General features: G+C 46.0%; 1 protein-coding gene across 1 annotated transcript; it reads left to right on the forward strand.

The window, feature by feature from the left end:
• The first annotated feature begins 2,401 nt into the window (after positions 1-2,401).
• LOC102816117 (adenosylhomocysteinase-like) lies at positions 2,402-22,297 on the forward strand. Its single transcript, XM_006865618.1, has 10 exons — positions 2,402-2,429; positions 8,541-8,731; positions 9,868-9,943; positions 11,383-11,532; positions 14,380-14,492; positions 14,922-15,129; positions 15,219-15,306; positions 15,404-15,521; positions 16,530-16,724; positions 22,166-22,297. The coding sequence occupies exons 1-10, from the start codon at positions 2,402-2,404 to the stop codon at positions 22,295-22,297; spliced, it is 1,299 nt and encodes a 432-aa protein (XP_006865680.1).
• The last annotated feature ends 283 nt before the right edge of the window (positions 22,298-22,580 follow it).

A 22,580-nucleotide genomic window follows, 5' to 3' on the forward strand; every position in this document is an offset into this window, starting at 1 on the left:
GGAGATTCTACCTTCCTCCAGGCCCTCTGGATCTAGGTTCCCTCTTGAAAGCTTGTAAGCCAGTCACTTTTGCCTTTGTAGCCCCCCACCCCCCATTTTGGGTAGCAAATGTCCAAGTTGCCCATCCCTGTCTACTTTGTGTGTGGACGGTGTGGGACTCCATAGGATTTTTAATGGCTGTGATGTTTCAGAAGAAAAGGTGCTTCTGGGTGACTTCCATTAGCCAGACTTTCAGTGGTTTAACTGTTTGCACCACCCAGGGACTCCACCATACAGGCAGTAAAACGTACTAAGAAAAACCAAAGGAATAAGGTAAGGAATGAAGAATAAGGAATAAGGTATAAGGAATTATACCTTATACCAAAGGTATAAGGAATTATACTTTATACCAAAGGAATAAGGTAAGGAATTAAGAAAAACCAAAGAAATAAGGTAAGGAATTCACTACAGTGGTAACTCTGAAGTGGGAAGAAGGGACTATATGGTTACTAAGAAGGGAAACAGAAACCCAGAAGGTGGTTTCTGGCCTAAGGCAGCTTTTATTCCATAGATACAAAGTGGTCACCATAGCCATAAATGTGGGTGAGATGGCCCAGGAAGAGGGAGCAGAATAAAAGAAAAGAGGAACATCAACTTGCAGGAGGAGGGGAAAGCTAAATCCAGAGACTGAACTCTGCAAACAGTGGGAGGAGAGTTAGGAAAGTGAAAACAAACAGTGTGATCAAATTATTGTGTGTATCAGGAAGGTAGGTTAGAATGCTGGCTGAGGCCTTTGGATTTAGCCAGGTTTCCTGATGACCTTGGCTGGAACAGTTTCAAAGAAGACCTGGGGGTGGAGGCCACACAGTTGAGGACTGAGTGGGAGGTTAGAAAGTTCCCAACCAGAAGGGAGACAACTCTGAGAAAGTGTGAGAAGGAGAGAAGGAAGATGGGACAGCAGCTGGAGGAAAAGTGGGGAAAATCCCTGAGAGATGTTAAATGATCTTCACTTGGTCAATTACAACCACTATTTAAAACACTAAAAGAGCATTCTGAGTTGTTTATTTATACATATGTAGTAAAAGAAGAACATGGCAATAGCATAAAAGGAAGACTCATTCACAACCTGCAATATGCAGATGATATAACCTTGCTTGCTCAAAGCGGAGAAGAGGACTTAATTAAAATACTTAAGGATGAAGATTTCAGTATAAATTGCACCTCAATGTAAAGAAAACAAAAATCCCCATTACTGGTCCAATAAATAACATGAAAAATGGAAAAGAGGTTGAAGTTGTCAGAGACTTAATTTTTCCTGGATTCACAATTAACACTTAAGGACGTAGCTGTCAAGAAATCAAATGAGGCACTACATTAGGCAAATGTGCTGCACAAGACCTTTTTAAAGTGTTGAAGAGCAAAGCTGTCAGTTTGAGGACTAAGGTGCACCTGACCTAAGCCATGGTATTTTCAATAACCTCATTTGCATGCAAAAGCTGGACAGTGAATAAGAAAACCTTTAAAAGAATCCATGTATTTGAGTTACGGTGTTGGAGAATACACAAATCTGTGTTGGTGGAAATACAATCAGAATGCTTCTGGAAGCAGAATTGTGAGACTTGTCTCTCATACTTCCAACATGTTAACAGGACATTATGCTTGGTAAAGTGGAGGCTCAGCGAAAAAGAGGAAGACACCAACGAGATGGATTGACACAGTGGCAACAGCAATGGGCTCAAAAATAACAATTGTGAGGATGACGCAGGACAGGCATTGTTACCTTTTGCTGTGCACGGGGTTGCTTTGAGTGGAAACCGACTCAATGATACTTAACTAGAAAGAAATGAACTTACAGGAGAGTTGGTTACGTAGTAAAAGTATAAAGATATGCATTTACATAAACTCAGGAAAGAGAGGTACTTAGACTTAGTGGGAGGGACGAAGGTTTGGGTACCTGACATATTGCAACATTCTTTATAGTATACATCTTCATCTTACAGACAAGGAAATAGAGCCTAGGGGAAGTGAACTAGCAGGAATTCCAGTTCTACTGGGTTTTGCTGTCTGATACACTGGAAGAACGAATAAGAAAGAATGACCTCGGGCTTGCTTTCCAGGCCTCCCTCCGCAAGCCCTTCCAGGATTTCACACAGCGAGTGGATAGACAACACTAGATAAAATCTGAGCTCTTAGCAACTCTCTAGGCAAAGAACGAAGTCCGTTCCCGTCCCGCCCCCGTACTTTCGGCTCCACCCTGGGCGGTTGAGTTCGCAACGGGTCTCATGAATATGCAAATAAGAAGATATTTAAAGGCGCCGCCACCACGCGCAGGTCCTTGCCTGGCGCCGCCCGCCTAATACTTCTCCCCAGCTCCAGGCCTGGCCCCCTTCGCCCTGTCTCTTTGTACCGAAACGTCGCCAGCATGTCGGACAAACTGCCATACAAAGTCGGTGAGTTCCAGGACACTAGGCCAGCTGCGTCTGCTCCACGTCCGCCGGTGGGCCTGTATCGGGCGGTGCTCGTGGGGCTGGCCCGGGGTGCCCAGGACCCCGTTGAATCGGAGGTTTGGCGCGATCCTGCACGTGAGGCCGCTTGGGGTTTGGAGTCCTCGCGCCGCCGTGAGCGGGTCGCTAGGGGTGGCCGCGGACTACAATTCCCGGCGTCCCCCGTGAAGCCCGGTGCAGCCGCGCGGGCTGAGGTGCTACGGACCAGCTGCGTGTTCCTCACAGAGCCTACCCTGGTTGGCGGGGAGCGATCACTTGGCCATGGCCTGGGATAGTTGGGGCCTGCCGAGACTTACCCTAGGAGACCTAAGTGCTACCTATTGGGTTCGAACCGAACCCTGGCGTGCTGGGACAGGTGCTCATCTTTCTCCCGGCCTCCGACAGGAAAGTCTAAGGCATGGAAGCCTTAGAAGGGCACATGAGCGGCCTGGACTGTGAGTGAGCCCGAGGCCGGCACTGGTCCCCCACCGGGGATTTTGAGCTAGTTACCCACCTGGCTTACAAGGACAGTTGTGCTGAGAATTTCGAGACAAAAAACAAACAGGAAAACGGAGTGATTAGAAAAACACTGCTTTCACACGGCTTGAGGACTGATAAAGTGGGAGTGTTGACCGTTTCACTAAGATTGGCACTTCCCTTCTAGCTTTATTCTAAATTAATTTAATTTATTCTTACGGATCTTTAGGATAGCGGCTATTTTTCTCATTTTGCATTTCAATGTACTGAGTCCCAGAGGAACAAAGATAAAACTTGATTACACTCTTGCAACTGGGAGGTAGTAGAACAGGATGTGAATTCAGGCTATTTAGGCCTCAGAGCCCACCCTTTTCACCACTGTATAGAAGTGTATTTACACATGGAACAAACCTAATACATTTAAAAACAAACAAAAAGCTGGTTCAGGCGGACTTGCAGTTTTTAAAGTAACTTCAAGATATTTGAAGGAAGGCACCAATATTTATGGAACACTTTGTATCGGGTTATTTGCATGTATTTACACATCTAATCCTTGTTGTTAAGTGCCTGTCCTGAGTTCCTGCATAGGAGCGATGGGTGGCTCTGAACCACCAACCTCGAGGTTCAAACCGACATTGCCATGGAGCGCTTACCCTACACCTACTTAACAGTGGACTATATTGCCTCATTATACCAGTGAAGAAATGGAGGCCCTGAGAGCACGTGACTTGCCTAAGATGATACAGAGATTTTGTCAAAATCACAGCTCATCAAGCAGCTGCCAGAGTAAACTGTTGTCCACATGTGCGAATGTTGAAACTCAGACCTAGAAAGGTTAAGCCACAGTGAGTGGCAAAGCTGGGATGAGAAATCAGTGCGCGGGTGTTGGGAACATTAGGTGTTGGTGGGCGGTCCCTGTGGAGTTAGGGAAGCTACAGTCTGAGTCGAGGTAGAGGAAGGAGGGTAACACTGTGTGCCAGTCCTTGCCCATATGGTATCTTCTTAAATCCTCAGAGCACAGCAGGTAGGGCTGATTAGCACCCCTTTACAGCTCTTGCAATTCTGCTGGCTTGCCTGCGACAGGTGTTCCTATGACCTTTGTAAGTCCTCAGCTTCCCCGGGGACCAAAAGCTCCAGAACTTTGAATGCCAGTCTTTCCAGTGTCTCTGGAGTTGTGGGTCCCACAGAAAGCTCTGAGCCCTGTGGCCAGGAGGACAATAAATAGTTATTTTTAGCTACAGGGTGGAGGTGAGACTTAGCCTAATTGGATGGAACCTTGAGAAGGCCTCTGGCTTTAGCCCCACCTGGACACCAGTCATTGACTGGCTGTCAGACCTGGGGCAAACGTTTTGTAGGCCTTTTCCTTGCTGAATAATGCTGGAAGTTGGACTAGCTTCAGATTGGTTTCATTTTTGGCCACCCGTGTCCCATGCCAGCCCCTTTCATGTACCTTCTGTCATTTGCTGACTGACCCCTCTTCTGCCGGGTCCTGCCGGGCACTGAAAATACAAAGGTGACCCAAGGACCAGGATGGGACAGACACACACACAGACAATGTAAGGAAAGAGATCTCCCCATTTCTCTACATCTCACAGCCACCATCCAGTTTCAGTTTCTCTCCTCACAGGTTTCTCTGGGTTTCTAGCTCTAGGGATCCTGATGCAGACAAAAGACAAATCTCGTCATGATACCTGCCTGAAAACACAGTTGACTTACCACCTCACTGGGCATAAAATCTTGACTCATTTTTTTCTCCCTCTACAACATTTTGGAGTCCTGGTGTCGTGCTGTGGGAACATGCACTAGACTGAAAAAGTCAGTTTGAACTGTAAGGTTGGCGGTTCAAATTCAACTGCTCCTTGGAAACCTTATAAAGGGTCGCTGTTAATTGGAACCTATTCAAAGGCACTTAACTACTTAGAAGTCCTGGTGTGGTGCTGTAGAATAAGCATTGGATTGCTAACCACAAGGGTGGTGGGTCAAACCCACCAGCTGCTTCTCGAAACTGCTGGAAACCCTATGCAGGATCGCTATGAGTTGGAACCGAGTTGACAACAGTTAACTCAGTCACTCTGGTTTGCTTTCTGTTCTTTCATCAGGAACATACCATGTACTTTCCTGTTGCCAGGTTTTTGTTGAGCGCCTACTATGTGCCAAGCATCAGGTGTTTGAGGAGAGGAACCTTTCAGGCTACGGAAGCTGCTAGGGTTAAAATCCCTGACGCGTTTTTGTTGAAGACGCTTAGGTCTTTGTGGCTGAGCAGTGAATGACAGGGAAAAGAATGGTTCCTGATACCACTTGAGTTAACGATTTTATTCACAGGAAAGGGAAGCTGAAAACTTTTTTTTCAAAAAACCACATTAGGAGATGTGAAGAGAGTGGTATGTGGAAGCAAGAAGGAGACGGCTTTGATTGTCCTCCTGAAAAGTGGTGTTTGGACAGGAGTGGTGAGACACAGATTGTGTATATATGAGGGAGCTTCAAAAAGCTCCTGGGAAAATTCCATATACTTTAACTCCATTTTTTATGAACTTTTTGAAGACTTCTTGTCATATCTGGGACAGGGGGTGGGGTGATGGGAAAAGAGGAATCAAGAAATCCTAGACTTTTTTTTTTGACTAGAGCAACTGTTTGAATCGTGGGTTCTTTTGCTGAAATTAGGGGAGTAACTGTTTGGGGTGGGCTAGGGAATCACCACTCAAAGTTGAAACAACCATAACAGATGCCAGCAGGACATCCAAGTGGAAATGCTGAGTAGATAGTTAGATTTATGTGTTTCAAGTTCAGGGGAGAGGTTTAGGCTGGCGAGAAATGGGTAAGATTTGGGGGAGTAATTGGTTTGGGGGTGGGACAGGAAATTATCACTCAGAATTGCCAAGGCCATAATAAATGCCAACTGGACATCCAAGTGGAGATGCTGAGTAGACAGGTTTATGAGATTTAGGGTCAGGGGAGAAGTTTGGGCTAGAGAAAAATGCGGGGAGGCATTCCCGTATAGAATTTTTAATGGCATGAAACTGGATGAGCTCATCTGGTAGGAGAAAGGGGAGGTGATGAAACCCTGAGGGCTCTCAAATATTAGAGTCTGTTAGAGGAGGAGGCAAGGAGCCCTGTTAGCATAGTGGGTTACCTGTTGGACTGCTAACCAAAAAAAAAAAGTCAGTAGTTGGAGTTTGCCAGGCACTCTGTGGGAGAAAGATGAGGTTTTTCTGCTCTTATGGAGATTTACAGCCTCAGAAATCCTATACAGGGTTGCTATTAGTTGGAACCAGCTCCACAGCCAGCACAGACCCACCACCAACCAGAGGAGGAGGCAGGGAGGTAGGTGGAAAATCACATGAGGACAGTCATAGACAAATAAAGGAAAGGTTTCAAAGAGGAGGAAATTAAGATTATTGACTGTTGGATTTCTGGTCTTTGGAGAACTTGATTAGAGTAGTTTCAATGGATTAGTGAAGTTTTCAATGAGTGAGAGGGTCAGGCCAGCTCCTCTATTGTAATAGAAAAGAATGCCCAATCTGTAGCATTAAGGCTAGTGATGTCCTGATGTGGCACTGTAGGATCAGCACTGGCCTGCTAACCCCAGTGTTGACAGTTCAAACCTACCAGATGCTCATCGGAAACTGTATACAGGATTGCTATGAGTCAGAACCTACTTCACAGCTTAAAGTGAGATCTGTTGGTGTGGTTGTGATTTCCCTTCTATTGGGTTCAATGACTTAGTGCAGTGGAGAGTTGGGTTTAACTAGGGTGGAAGTTACGCTAAGCAAGTTCTCAGAGGGGAAGAGGGCAAAAGGAGAGGTGAGGGATGCAGTAGAATTCTAAACTGGAAGGATGGAGATGAGACTATTTAGCAGGACAGGATATTGGTAGATTTAATGGCTTCAGGGTTCTGATGTGCCTTCTTGGAGTTGGGACTCTAGATGGGACATGACCAGAGTCAGGTGATAGAAATAGATTCTCAAGAGAGAGAGCCATCATCAGTGATGGCCTAACAAAGATTAGGGCAGTGGAAGTGGACTCTTCCATGGGGGAGGAGTAGTTCATCTCTGACATTGTTAGATGCATAGTTGGAAGCAAACTGGCTTAGTCAGTTTGTCTCCTTAACTGAGATTTCTCTACAGAAAATACCCTCCCTCCCTCCCTTACTCCTTGGGTGATTGACAGGATCTAAGCTTTCTAATGATAAAAATCATCAGGAGTTCCAGGCCTCATCTCAAACCTATTGAATTTCATTTTCTAGGGGAGATTTACAAACATGCCAGTGGATTTTACCATTAAGGAAGTTATCATTAAACAAACACTGACCTATGATATGACCTTTGGAATGGACCATTGAAGTGTTAAATTATTAGAGATAGTCCTGTTTGAGAACTGAACAAATTTGAGACATCTGGAATGGTAGCTAGGGGCTAAAACATAATCTATATTACTGTTAATGTATAAACCAGATGACATGTGAAAACCCAATGGACCTGAAAATGGAATTCCACAATTCAGCTGTTACCAGTTACCAACACACCTGGTCTGGACAGGTCTCTGTATGTGGGAAAGCAGAGAACACCTGCCTCTTGAAGTTAGGCCTGCTGGTGCAAAAGAAGGGAAGAGCTGAACTGAGCATGCCTAGTGTATTCCTCCCAAATACCAACTAGTCACTCCACTTCCCCTGGACCAGAGAGACGCCAAGAGTGTTAGACTGATGAGCGCCCTCCATGTGAAAAGAAACATCAGGAGTGGGGAAGAAGCATTTTCACATCTTCAGGGAGGTCAGGGAACTTAGAATTTGAGGTTTTAGGTAATAGCATCTGCGGGTGTTGACTTGGAGAAGAAGACAGAGAATCAGGAACTAAAAATCTAATGAATAAGGAAGAATGACTTGGAAGTTGTTGGTGTTAAGTGCTGTCAAATCAGTTCTGTCCAATAGCAACCCTGTATGGGGTTTCTGAGGAGTGACTGGTGAGTTTGAACCACCAACCTTGCAGTTCAAATGACCTTGTGGTCATTTATCCTACAATACCACACCAGGACATTGGTAGGTTATCAACAAAAGGGTAGTGGGAGATACAGTCTGATAGTTGCTTTTCAAAGGGGCGCTTGTCTGTGTTGTAACATTCATGTACAAGTGTGATTAATTAAGTGATGCTGTAGGGAGTCCTAGTGGGGCACTGGGATAAAGCACTGGTCAGTTTGAACCTCCTAGGAAACCCTATACATGACCATGGAACCATTAAATCTACCACTATCCTGTCCTGCACTGGGCTCCCTGCTAAATAGTCTCATCTCCTTCCTTCCATAGTTTAGGATTCTACTGCACCCCCACCCCTCCAATCTATGAGCCAGAACTAACTCGACGGCATTTAAAATCAGCAACAAAACCTTTCCATAAAGTTGTAAGCTACAGTTAGGTATGGACTATGCCTTTGTTTTTTGACTGTTGAAGCCATAGGGTTCAGACTTTATGGTGTACTTACTGAATAAGAGAATGAAGGGTTGAGAATGTTTTGAGTCAGCAAGAGGCTCAGGGTCCTCACACACTGGTAGTGCTTTATGGTTAGTGGGATGAGGTGACTCATGGAACTCCCATCCGTCTTACTCCTGTAGCTGACATCAGTTTGGCCTCTTGGGGACGCAAGGCCCTGGACATCGCAGAGAATGAGATGCCAGGCCTGATGCGCATGCGGGAGATGTACTCAGCCTCCAAGCCTCTGAAGGGTGCCCGCATTGCTGGATGCCTGCACATGACTGTGGAGACAGCTGTCCTTATTGAGACCCTCGTCGCTCTTGGTGCTGAGGTGAGGTCCACAGCTGTGTGACTTTAGACGGGTTCCTTGCCGTCTCTGGGATCAGCCAGTGTAAAAGAAGACTGTAGAGATGGGGAGAAGTCCAAGTATGGTGCTGACCTCCAGACTTTTCTCTCCCAGTGCTGACACCCTTTGTGGTGATAATTCCTATGCAGATAATAGGGAAAATGGTCTCTGATGGATTCCCGGTGGGGAAAACTCAAATCCAACATCCCAGTTTGCCATCTGAGGACTAATTCTCATTGTTTCTTATTGAATCATGTGCCTGTCTTGAAGTAATCATGTTACCAGAGAATGAGGTGCTTTGATTGATTCAGCCTGGGCCATGTGACCAATGATTGAACGCTCTTCTAAGCTGTCAGGGAGTTGAGAAGCAAAGTGGTTCCCCAAAGGGAAGGCAGGATATTCAGGCAGCCCAAAATAGCAGTACTCAATCATTAGATCACTTATTTCTTTTCAACATTCACTTACTTGGTGGTATAGTTTTCTGTCTTAATATTGTCTATATGGTGATGACTCCCAAATATATGTACTAGACTGGATTTTCCCCCAGAACTCTCGACACCTTTAACCAACTATTGAGTCATTTCCATTTGCAGGTCTAAAACATCTTAAACTGAGCAAGTCCAAACAAACTCAAGGGGATTTCTGACCCCCCACTCCCCACCCAAATCATCCCCACACATATCAGTAAATGGAAACTTCAGCCTTGTAGGTTCTATTTCAAGGACCTGGGAGTCATTTTTTAGTCCTTTCTTTCTCTGTCACTCACAACTAATTCCTCAGCAAATCATGTCAGTGCAACCTTCAGAATATACCCAGAATTTGACAGTTTCTCATCCCCTCCCCTGCTTCTGCCACATTTCTCACCTGGACTCCTGTAATAGCTTCTTCACTTGCCTCCTTGCTGCAGCCCTTACCCCTCTACATTTCATAGTCCTCACAGCTCCAGAGTGATGTTTTAAGAATCTGGTTCCCATCTACTCACCCAGGGTAACTAGCCTATAATCACAGATTATAGCCTATAAGTTTCTCACCCTCAGCTCCAGGGCATTCCCCTGTTCCTGTCCAGGGGCCCAGTGCTTTTGAGCCATCAGTAACCTCATGTGTCTTGCTGGCTTTTCCAGGTGCAGTGGTCCAGCTGCAACATCTTCTCCACTCAGGACCATGCAGCAGCTGCCATTGCAAAGGCTGGCATTCCAGGTGAGTCCTACCTGATACCTGGGCTATAGGGGTGCATGAAGGGATTCTGCTTCTCTTTGCTTGCTTTACTGACTCGTCTAGTGTAGGCTTTGCTATGGGAGGGGACAGAAGTCATAGTCACAGAAACCATAGGAAAGAGCTGTTTTGTGACACTTTTATCTAAAATCCTATGGAAGGGGAATGTTGGCTCAAGCCAAGTCATGTGACTAGAAAAGGTGGAATCTTATGATTGGGAATATATGAGATGAAGGGGAGTCTCATAAAGGAAGGATGTGGGTCTGCTTCCAGAAGAATTGGGGAGGCATATGGACAGAAAAAAGCCCCAGAGGCCAACTGCTTGGATGGCCTGGTGGTCTGGAAGCCTTGGGGAGAGCCAGGACTGAGTGGAAGGACTATCTCACAAGCTGCTGGACAAATGGGCACTTGTCTACCTGGGCTTGGTTAGATCGGTTGGTCATTGCATAAAGCTTCAGGATTCCTTTTAACTCGGCTCAGGTCGAGGTCGGAGGGAACGACTCCTCCAGAGACTGACCAGGGCTGCACGGGTACCTCTGCCACTCCTCAGCTTTGCCACAGCTCATGACCCTCTTCTGGGAAAGACTGTGTTTTCAAGATTATCGTCTGACCCATTTGGGAAGTTGGACAGCTGACCCTGACTGGCTGGCAACCTTTGCTCACAGGAGGCTCACGGAAACCTCACACCTGTGTCCCAGTCATATCATAATGGGAGGAACCTAGTCTTGAGCCCTGTGTTCTGGTGCCTGCTCTGGAGTGCCATGCGGTGTGACTGGAGCACATCTTGGTCCCTCTCTGAGCCTCTGACTGATGGTGATGATAATGCCTGCCTCAGAGGTTTCTGTGAAGAAAGATGAGATCAGGCATGAAGCAATTTTGAGTAATTGCTGCCACAATGTATTCTATGCGTAATAACTGCTTATTAGTAATTTATTGGCAAGACTTTGCCTGGGACCACCCACCTCAGACTGCTGGGCCTTTAAGTCCTTTGAGTCAGAGTGAACCTAGATCCTGGATCATAGTGATCTGGAGTATGGCCCCTCTTCTGCGGCTTGCATTGTGATGGGAGCCCTGGCTACTGAGGGTTGATGTTCCAGTCTCTGCTCCAGGCAGAAGGGAGTGGGAAAGGAAATAGTTATTTTCAGATACTTATATATAGGATACCATCTCAAGTAAGAAAGCTGAGGCTCAGAGTAGTGAAGTGATTTGCCCAGGGTCACACAACTGGTGATTTGAACTGGGGTCTTTCTGGTGATTTGAACAGGATTTGAACTGGGGTCTTTCTGGCTCCAAACTGTGTTCTTAGCCCTGCTAAGTCCTTAGTGGGACTGAAGGTGTATGGGCTAGGGATTTGGAAGGAGACAGTTTGAACTCCACCAGGAGCTGGTGGGAGGGCCAGACCTAATGTGCCTCTCTCGCTTCAGTGTACGCTTGGAAGGGTGAAACAGATGAGGAGTACCTGTGGTGCATTGAACAAACCCTGTACTTTAAGGACGGACCCCTCAACATGATTCTGGACTACAGTGATGACCTCACCAACCTCATTCATACCAAGTACCCACAGCTCCTGTCGGGTGAGCAGGGTGGGTGGGTGGGTGGGCTGAGGGCTGGCTGCTTGAATGGGGTTTGCTCGCCCACATGCAGGAGGCAGCAGATGTGGCAGGACTCCCATTGCCTTAAGCTGCAGATTCCTTGGAGGAAGACAGGCTCCTGCAAGCATGTTGGGCCCAGCCTCCTGACTTGTCATGGTGTGGAGCTAGAGCAGCTGAGGGAAGCCTGGCTGAGATTACAAACCAGGGGGTAGGATAAAGGCTGGACTCAGAAGAGCTGGAAAGGAGCCACCTTTGTAAAAAGCAGGGCAAGAAGGGAAGCAGTGAGTGCAAAGGCCTTAGGCTAAGAAAGGTTGACTGCTTAGGCAACAGAAGAGAAGCAGCATGTCAGCTATGAGTGGAGGGAGCCAGGTCATATTATAGGATGTGTCTGGAGCTTTAGTGAAGGCCAGAGATTGGCATGATCCTGAGAACAAGGGAAAGTCATTGAAACAAGGGTTTAGGAACGATTTCTCTGAAAATATACATGTTAAAAATGGCTGGTGGTAGTGATGGTTGCTCAGCATAGTGAAGATCGTTCAGGAAGGAGGCACTCCTTACCTGACTTTAAGGTTATTTGCTTAGATTTTTTTTTAGTTGAACTTTTTCTAAGGTTTTTATTGTAGATTGAGTGAAAGTTTACAGGGTAGATCATCAGTTTTACATTCAACAAATCATACACCTTGTTTTATTACAATGATTATAACACCCTCTATGCACCATCAGCACTCAGGCATATATAATAATTTACATCTCCAAAAGGAACATCCTGCAAGTCTCCCTCCTGGCCACCTGCTCTTAATCGCTCTCTTCCCATGAATCTGGAGTCCACAGCCACTCTCTCTCCATGTCCCATCTCTGCCTCCATCTCTGGATAAGGTCCCACATTCTGCTTGTGCTCTTCTCCCTTGATGGCCCTAGGGTCCTCTAAGATTAACCACTCCCGTTTTTGTTACCAAACTTCTACCTTTACAATTGTGACAGTTGCAATTAATCATGATAGCAATTATTCACTATTGAATCTTATTACAAATCTTATCCCCATCTCTTTTCACCAGACCCATCTAGACAAGATGAAAACTATTCAGTGGGGACTCTTTCTCCACCCCCAAACTCTTAAACTAAACTCCTTCTTGAAACCTTGTAAGTCAGTCACTTTGTGCCTTTATCACCCCCCTCATTTTAGGTAGCCAGTGTCTAAATTGCCCATCCTGGTAGCGTAGTGGTTATGAATCGGGCTGCGAACCTTGAGGTCAGCAGTTTGAAACTACCAGCCGCTCCGCGGGAGAAAGATGAGGCTTTCTGCTCCCGTAAAGATTTACAGCCTCGGAGACCCTGTACAGGGTCGCTATGAGTCGGAACCGACTCGATGGCACTTAACAACTACAACATCTACCCTGTGTACAGAGGGGATACCATTGATACTTGATGTGAAGATTCCTTCCCTCTCTGTACGTATTTACAGTTATTACTACGTGAGTATAGGTCAGGTTCATCAAACTGTAGCAATTTACTCGTGTTTCTTTTATCAAAAAAAATTTTTTTTTATTTATGTTTTTTGTAATCTTCCTCTAGTCGAGCTCTGATTATCAAGCCATCAAGACTAGGTCAAATGTGTACTGTCTGCAAGTTTGGGTGTTCTTGTGCATCTCCCCTCACTTCATATCAGCTGGAAGCTTCACTCTCAGCTCTAAGCCCTCTGTGGCTATGTCCTTGTCCATAGGCTCAGGTGTCCCCAGGTCTCACCATGCTTCCTATCAACCAGTCCTTCCTCTTCTCTTTCACATCTCCAGGTCAATGGGGGTCAGTGGACTGTGGTTGAACTCAGTCCATTTCTTCATTGCTGCCTTTCCTTTCCCCCTTTTACTCACCAGTAGACCAATGTGGTCACCAGCAAGCTTACATGTCTGTTCGTGTGTTTCCTTTGAGTTTCCATCTTAAGAGGGGAGTTTGTCCTCAAGGAACTTGATTGCTAGCCTTGATGGCTTCCTGGTGAACAGCTTGCTTATTGTTGTAGTAGCCAGTCATGATGACATTTTTGTTTTGGATTTTTCCTGATGATCTTTCTTTGGAGATGTATCTTCTGTCGCTCTAGCTGTTCCAGGCTGGTCTGTTTGTCCTTTCTAGTGGGAGTGTCCCAACTCATAAGGTTCTGGATGGGGCTCAGGATTCCACCTAAGGTCCTATATACTGCAAAGGCTCCGCAGGAGGCCTATTTCACTGGGCAAGTTCTAGAACCCCTTTTAATATTCCAATCAGTTATAGGCTGAGGATTAAGTAGATTTTTTACAAGACAGTTTGTAGGTATACTGAGTTTCTGGTTAAGGAGGTGAAAAACATTGGAAATGGGTAGTGATGACGAATGCAGTTCATGTCGAATTCTACACTTGAAAATGGTCAGAATGGCAAACTTTGTCATATGGCTGCTGGCTGCTCTATGGAGGGTGGATTGTTGCAAGGAGACCTGAAGAGATGTTGGTGGCAGGGACTAGGGCAGTGGCAGGAGGGAGGGAGACCTAATAAATCTACATAGATTTATTAGGCTTGACAATTGCTTTGCTATTGAAGGTGTCATCAGGAGTGATTCTTTCATGCAGGCCTGGGTGACTGAGTAGTTTGTGGTATCAGTCACATAGATGGGAACCCAGAAGTAACAGTGACCTTAAGTGCCCAACATATAAGGCATTTGGGTGCGTTTGGGTGTAAGTCTCTGTGAAGCTCTTGGGCCTCATCCCAGAGGCCTCTCACTCCTCCCATCCCTCGCCAGCCCCTTCCTGGCTTGAGTGAGGATGAGGGCTGAGTCTGAGGCTCTTCCCTTCCCTTCCTGTTCAGGCATCCGAGGCATTTCTGAGGAGACCACAACTGGGGTTCACAACCTATACAAGATGAAGGCCAAGGGGATACTGAAGGTGCCTGCCATCAACGTCAATGATTCTGTGACCAAGGTGAGCCCCTAGGGCAGTGACAGCTCCATTCTTGGTTCCTGACCCAGTTCAGGAGTAAGGCCTTGACGAACTGCCCCCAAAGGCTACAGTCTGACGACATGAACCTCTTAGGCGGAAAAGAGGTTGTAGACTGAGGGTAATGAGTGTATTAAAGATGAGAACTACTTGGTGAGCTTCAGAGCGGGTTGTTGAGGAAGGCTATTGGACCGGCAGAGAAAGTCTAGTGACACGGACGTGGAACAAATCAGGTTGGAGGGGTGGGGATGGGGGGATTAGCTGGAGAGAAGGAATCACAGAAGATGGTCAGCCCAAGGCTGAGGTGCTAAGAGTGGGGCCAAGGTACCTGGGCCCTGTAAGACCCTGAGGCTCAAGGGCCTGACCCCAGGGCCTTGCCTGCACTGTTACTCCCTTTTAACCATCTCATTTCAGAGCAAGTTTGACAACCTGTATGGCTGCCGGGAGTCCCTCATAGATGGCATCAAGCGAGCCACAGATGTGATGATTGCGGGAAAGGTGGCAGTTGTGGCAGGCTATGGGGACGTGGGCAAGGGCTGTGCCCAGGCCCTGAGAGGTTTCGGGGCTCGTGTCATCATCACTGAGATTGACCCCATCAACGCATTACAGGCTGCCATGGAGGGTACGATAGGGTGAGAGTTGGCTGTCAGCCTCGGGTCCAGAGAAGGACCAGTGTCACCTCAGGTAACCACAGCTCCTGTTTCTGTACAGGCTATGAAGTGACTACCATGGATGAGGCCTGTCAGGAGGGCAACATCTTTGTCACAACCACAGGCTGTGTAGATATCATCCTTGGCAGGTTGGTGCCAGGCAAGAGTCCTGGAGTGTGAGGGAGGGAGACAAGCCTGGGCTGCTCTTGTTCCTGACTGTCTGCCATGGCTCGGGCTCCCTCACAGGCACTTTGAGAAGATGAAGGATGATGCCGTTGTGTGTAACATTGGACACTTTGATGTGGAGATTGATGTCAAGTGGCTCGATGAGAATGCTGTGGAGAAAGTGAATATAAAGCCCCAGGTGAGACGCTCCAGCCCTTCTGGTCAGGTGGGCAAATAGAGGACTGAGGAGGGGCAAGCTCATGGGCAGGTCATCATGGAGGGCAGATAAGGAGTCTGGTGCAATCTGGGCAGTAGAATGGGGAGAAGGAGGGTTTGGTTTCAGAGCCAGTCTTCTTGTTAGCTGGTGTCCTAGGAGGTTTTAAGCAGGTAAGAAGCACATGGTGAGATTGTTTGAGAAAAATGTCTCATGTTACTTTGAGGAGAATAAAAGCAGTAGAGGAAGAGGGGAAGCAAAGAGGCTTTTAAAAGAATGCTTTAAAAATATTCCTGGTGAAGGATGATGGCAGCTCCTACTTGGAGTGGTAAGAAAGTAGAGGTGGATGATGGATGGACTGGATATGGGGTCAGGTTGAGGGAACAATCTAGAAGACACTAGGTTTCTGGTTGGACAACTGTGTGAAGAGTGGGGCCATTTACTGAACCGGGAAGATGGGTTTGGGGAAGAACCCAATAGGGTTTCCAAGGCTGTAACTCTTTATGGCAGTTGATTGCCATAATTTCTCTATTGGGGTAGCTGTTAAATTCAAACTGCTGACCTTTCAATTAGCAGGTGAGATCTTTTCACCACTGGTCCACCAGGGCTCCTTTTAACTACTAATATTAATCTAATACTTAGACCGTAGGGTTGTTATTAGGGTTAAATGTGATTAATATAGGAGTCCTGGTGTGGTGTTGTAGGATAAGCACTGGACTGCAAGAACATTAACAAGTTAATATTTCCTGAGTACTTGGTGTGTGCTAAGCTTTGTGATTAATGCTTTACATTTTCAGCTTATTCAATTCTCACAACAGACCTCTGAGGTCTGCAGTTGAAAACTGCATAATAAATATTGACCACTACTATTTGTTGTGCATCAGGCCCTGTGCTGGAGTTTGTCTGGGGGTAGAGAGGCCTGCTGGATAAGAGGATAGGGTGGACAGTGGAAGCAATGCCCACTAGTCCTAACACTGCCCTGCCCACTTGCAGGTGGACCGATACCGGTTGAAGAATGGGCACCGCATCATCCTGCTGGCCGAAGGGCGGTTGGTCAACCTGGGCTGTGCCATGGGCCACCCCAGCTTCGTGATGAGCAACTCCTTCACCAACCAGGTGCTGGCACAGATTGAACTGTGGACACACCCAGACAAGTATCCCGTTGGAGTCCACTTCTTGCCCAAGAAGGTAGGTTTTCCTCCTCCATTCCAGGCCAATGACCATATCTGTTCCTTGGCTACCTATGTGCAGGGACCATCAGAATATAGAAAGTGCTTGCCTGTCTGTGCTCTTGAAGTAGAGGTCTTTGCAGGGCTCTACAGGGCATAAATCATTTCCCTCATTAGAGGAAGAAACAGACCAAAATTGGGTCATGATTTCCTTGGAGCACACCGAAAGTGGGCTTTGGAGTAAGACACAACAAGGCCATTTCTCCATTTTCTCATCTGTAGAATAAAGGCAGTAGACTTCCTCTTGGGATTGTGAGGGTTTCCTTAGATCAGGGGTCACAAACCCACATGCTCACTGGGATCAGACAGATAAATAATTGAGTGAAGCAGACTGGGTGGGAACTGACAAAACAGAAGACTGCCAATCAGTTGTCATCACCCTTGAACCTTAGCCTATTAGACCAGAACTTCTGACCTTTTAAGAGAAGCCAGCTATGTATGAAATAATCAGTTTTTAAATCTAGGCAGTTCATTACAGTTTTTTTAAAATCACATGGTGTGTCAACTTGGACACATCTGAACTGAAAGCAGCCCACAGGCTACAATCTTGTGGCCTTAGAATGAGATGATACAAGTAACACACTAAACATGGCACTTGCCTTGCGGCGGTGTGTGATCATGATAAGCATGACTATCAGGTACTCTGCTATCAAATCTAGTGCTCATCCTAATGCTCCATGTAGACTGCACACTGCAAGGATAAGAATTGCTGTGTTCAAGTCTTCTTTTTGTCAGTGTCACAGGTGAACTGGATTTTGTTATTTGCCTTGTCTGAGCCTTAACTAGTTGGAGAGGCTGTGGTGGGATGTCTCCATTACCACCCCTTAAGCCCTTTGATAGATTGGTTACATTTTACTGAGGAAGACATAGGAAGATAGCCATCTCCTTTCCACCAAGCCTTTCTGGAACCCTGTCTTGCTGGGCTGAATGCTTTGTCTGTAGGAGCCTCAGTGGCTACTCCATTATGTGCAGCCCACCAGCTCCTGAGACTTGCAGAGTAAGAAAGATTCCCTCTTGGCTGTCACCTAATCCCATTTGGTAGAAATGTGATTATGAATGTGATGAAAAGTTAGGCAAGGTTTGCCTTTGAAATGCACCTAAGATTGGAAACAAAAGAGGCAAAGATCTTGCCCTGTCACCTGGTCTCATTCTGTCTCCTTCCTCCATCACTGCCAAAGCATGGGTTGGGGACAGAACACTCTCAGCTTCATGCCTCACAGGTCATGTGGGCAATATTTAATTATCAGTGTGACTGCTTATGTCAGTCACTCTATGTATCCCTGATCTTTGTAACAGCTATGATAGATGAATTATTGTCACATTCATCCTATAAATGGGAAAACCAAGGTTCAGAGATTGACTTTACTCCTAGTTAAGTGTCAAGTATCAGGCTAGGAATAGAATTCAGCTCTCTCTGTCCAAGTAGTTAACCACTGTGACAGAATCCTTTTGGGGGCAGGGTGCAGAGAGAAGGAAGGACATTCTGAGCTAGGCCATGCAGATGAAGGAATCATTCAGTTTGTACCCTGGGAATTGGTGGTGGTGATGCTTATGTGCTGGGATGTTGGATCCAACTTGTAGCGACCCTGTATAGAGTTTCCGAGGCTGTAAACCTCCATGGGAGCAGAAATCACCATCTTTTGCCTATGGAGCAATTGGTAGATTTGAATTGCTGGCCTTGCGGTTAGCAGCCCAACTCATAACCCACTATGCTACCATAGCTCCTATTTGCCTTTATTCTGCCAGAAGAACTGCCTTTGCTTCTGTTTTGTCTGAGTACATTACCACTCTCTCTGGGATCATTTCTTCATGTGTTGAATGTAAGAAGAAACTTCTGTCTTTACCCAAGAAATTAAGTGAAACAGATACAGAAGTAATCTTGCAACCTTGACCGTTGATGAAGGGATAAAGAAGTGGATAGAACACTTGACTGAAAACAGTGAACGAGAAGAGATGATGTGGAGAGACCTTGCTAGTCAGCCATCTTGAGACAGACAATTACTGTCTGGGTGAGGAGCACAGAGGGCAACTTCATGGAATTCCAAGCAGGACATAGAAGAGCTACATAGTAATACATGGGGTGAAATAAGGTCCTGATTATTGGCAGCAGCCAACAGGAAAGGTACCTTTGCATGATCCCCGCCCCCAACCTTCGTGTACATTCTCTCCATCTGTATATTCTTGACCTCCAGAGACCAGTGTGTTGCCCCACATATCTCTGCTCACCACTGTACCCCTACCTATTAATCTAGCAGAGTGACAGCAGGCTGCCCTGACATAGTGCCAGCTCTTCACCCACTCCTATCCACTTTACTCAGCCAAGCTGCCTCCTGCCACCTTTTTGGTGAGAGGCAGCAGCAATGCAAGTTTTCATACACCTGCCTGGTGCTTCTTCCTCCCTTCCCCCACCTGCCACTCACCTCCCCTCTTCATGCCTGCCTGGCAAGCAAGGGTCTGTGAGCTGGCCTGTTCCCGCGCCTCCCCTCCTGCTTCCACACACACATTGTGAGAGGAACTGTGGCAATGCAACCTTGCATGAACCTGCATGCCACTCATCCTCCCCTATCTAGTGGGATGCAGCGATTGCACTCCCACCAGCAAGCCATACCCATCACCCCATCTACTTGGCAAGTACCACTACCTGTTCCTGTGCATTGAAGTAATTACAGACAGTGGTCATTGTCTGCCTTCAGCCACCCCACAAGACCACTGACCAGAGACTCCCTGCCACTACTCTGCTCACCTGGAGACAGTGGCGAGCATTCTAGTGCAGCCAGATTAGCAACCAGGGTCGCATGCCCATCCCACATCACTGGATACATCAAAATGTAACAAAAAATCAGGGCACAACAAAGAAACAATGCCTTTAGCAAGTGGCCAAAATAAAGAACTATCTCCTTGAGGAAGAAATGGTAATAAAACCGCCTGATATTCAAGACTGTATGAGAGAGCTTCAAAAAGTTCATAGAAAAAAATCCATTAGCTTTTAATTCCATTTTTTCATGAACTATTTGAAATCCCCTCATACGGGGCTCTCCAAGAGATCAAGAAAAGAGTTGCACAGACCAAATCAAAGTTAACATAGATAAAACTATAGAAGAATTCAGGAAAACAATACTAAAACAAAATGACAAAATAAATAGAAACTGTACCAAAACAGCAACTAGAAATCCAGATTAACAGTAAAAATTTCTGAAATAAATAACACATTGGAAGGTCAAAGGAGTAGAATTAAATCAGTGGGAATAGTGGGCAAATCCCTCGATACCAAACAATCTGGATCAAAAGTAAAAAATGAAGACAGTCTTAGAGTTACATAGGATACCATCAAGAGAATGATTTGTGTGATCAGAATTCCAGAATAGGAAAACAGAAAAAGAGAAAAATTTGCAGGTAGAAAGTATCAAACTTCCCTAATATGAAAGATGAGACACTCAATGAACTCCATATAGGATTGTTGTTGTTAAGTGCAATCGGTTGGTTTTGATGCATAGTGACCCTTTATAGAGTTTCTAAGATTTTAAATCTTTATAGGAACAGAATGCCATATCTTTCTTCTGCGGAGCAACTTCAGGCTCAAACCACAGACCTTGTGATTCATAGTCTAGTGTTTATCGTATGGAGCCACTACGCTCCCTTACATAGAATGCCTTCCCCAAAATCACCAAATCGTATCATAATCAAACTTGCAAAACCAAAGATGAAGAATGACTCCTGAGAGAGCAGCTTGGAGAAAAACAAAATGTTACCTCCAAAGGGAAACCAACAAGACTGACAAAATGTTATCTACAAAGGGAAACCATGCAGGCAAGAAGCATGCTATATATAAAACTCTGGAAACAAAAAGAATGTGCTAACCAAAATCACATAACCAGCAAAGTTGACCCTCTAATACGCTGGTGAAATTAGGACACATCTCACAACATGGATGAGCCTGGAGGACTCAGTGAAAAACAACAATCACAAAAAAGACAAATATTTTATGAAACTATTAGTGGTTACGAATCCGGCTGTGAACTGCAAGGTCAGCAGTTCGAAACTACCAGCTGTTCAGCGGGAGAAAGATGAGGCTTTCTGCTCCTGTAAAGATTTACAGCCTCAGAAACCCTATACAGGGTCACTATGAGTCGTAACTGACTCCACGGCACATAATCATAAAGATTTATGCATTTAAAAAAACCCCAAAAAACCCTGCTTTCCTTAACTCTTAGGGGTGTTTGGTGTGGTACTGTAGGATAAATACTGCACTGCTAATTGCAAAGTCGGAGGTTCATAAATACCAGCTGCTCCTCAGAAACCCTATAAGAGTTGCTGTGAGTCTGAACTGACTCGATGGTGCTTAACAAATGACACAATAGGAGCCCTGATGGCACAGTGATTAAGCACTTGGCTGCTAACCAAAACGGTGGTTTGAACCCATTAGCCTGATCAGTGAAAGTGTGGGCTGTCTGTTTCTGTGAAGAGTACAGTCTTGGAACCCCTCAGGGGAAGTTCTGTTCTGTCCTATAGGATTGCTTTGTTTTACTGAAACAGTGGAAGTGAAACCATTTGGAACTGGGATACCTGTGGCCAAAATCTATAAAGGCTCTCTGATGGTGCTTTAGGATAGGCACTACTGGACTGCTCACCTCATGGTTGGCAGGTCAAACCCACCAGCTCCTTCATGGAGAAAGACAAGACTGTGCTTCTGTAAAGATTTACAGCCTCTGAAACAATATATAGGGTTGCTGAGTTGGAATAGACTTGATAGCATTGAGTTTGGTTTGAGTTAGGTGCCACCACTTGTCCATATTTTCAGGTCCCTTTTTTAGCACCTGTGAGAGGTAGAGATTTGTTTAATCTAACACCCCCACCCTGAACCCCCCGAGCTTGTGCTGGTAATCTGTCCCATCTCTTCAGAACTGTCCCAGAGGCCAAGGTTGAAATGATTGGAACAGGTTAGGGGGCTTTGAAGCTAGGTGGGTCTGAGTTTAAATCCCAGCTCTGTCATTCACCAGCTGTGTGACCTTAGACAAGTCATTTCGCTTTTGTTGTTAAGTGCCGTTGAGTTGGTTCGACCCATAGCAACTCTGTATAGGGTTTCCAAGGAGCAGCTGGTGAGCTTGAACTGCCTGAGCATTAATTTCCTCATTTGTAAAACGGGGATACCAAAACTCAAACCTATTGCCTTTGAATTGATTGTTATAGGACAGTTCTACTCTGTCCTGTAGGGTTCTATGGTAACCAAAAGAACATCTGCAATGCAGACTGGGTCTGAAAATGGAATGAGGGACATGGGTATGGGTAAGGTGTATGTCCTCATGAACCAACAGAATAATTTCTTACTCTTTCAGTGGCTAGAGGTGGGTAAGGGACCCCAAAGCATGACACTAATCTTAGGTCTTCTGTGTTTTCCCCCAGCTGGATGAGGCAGTGGCTGAAGCCCACCTGGGCAAGCTGAATGTGAAACTGACCAAGCTAACTGGGAAGCAGGCTCAGTACCTGGGCCTGCCCTCAGATGGCCCCTTCAAGCCTGATCACTACCGATATTGAAAAGCTTGGCCTGCATCTCGCCTTGCAACTGGAATCCCTGCCCAGGCCCCAATTCTCCCTCCCAAGAACAGAACAAAGGGCACTAACTTTGAGATTGGTTTGTCATTCCTCTTTCCCCTTCAGTTGATTCCCTGGGCCCTGCTATGTCCTTCATACTGTTACAGGTGTGGCAAGGAGTATTGAGAAACCCCTCTCTTCCAAAGCCCTGTTCATGATGGAAGGTATGAGGGAGACCCCCACAGGGAACCATGAGCTCAGGGGTCTTAGAACTGCTCACTCAGTC

This window comes from Chrysochloris asiatica, unplaced genomic scaffold (assembly GCF_000296735.1).
Source record: "Chrysochloris asiatica unplaced genomic scaffold, ChrAsi1.0 scaffold00080, whole genome shotgun sequence".
Lineage (NCBI taxonomy): Eukaryota > Metazoa > Chordata > Mammalia > Afrosoricida > Chrysochloridae > Chrysochloris > Chrysochloris asiatica.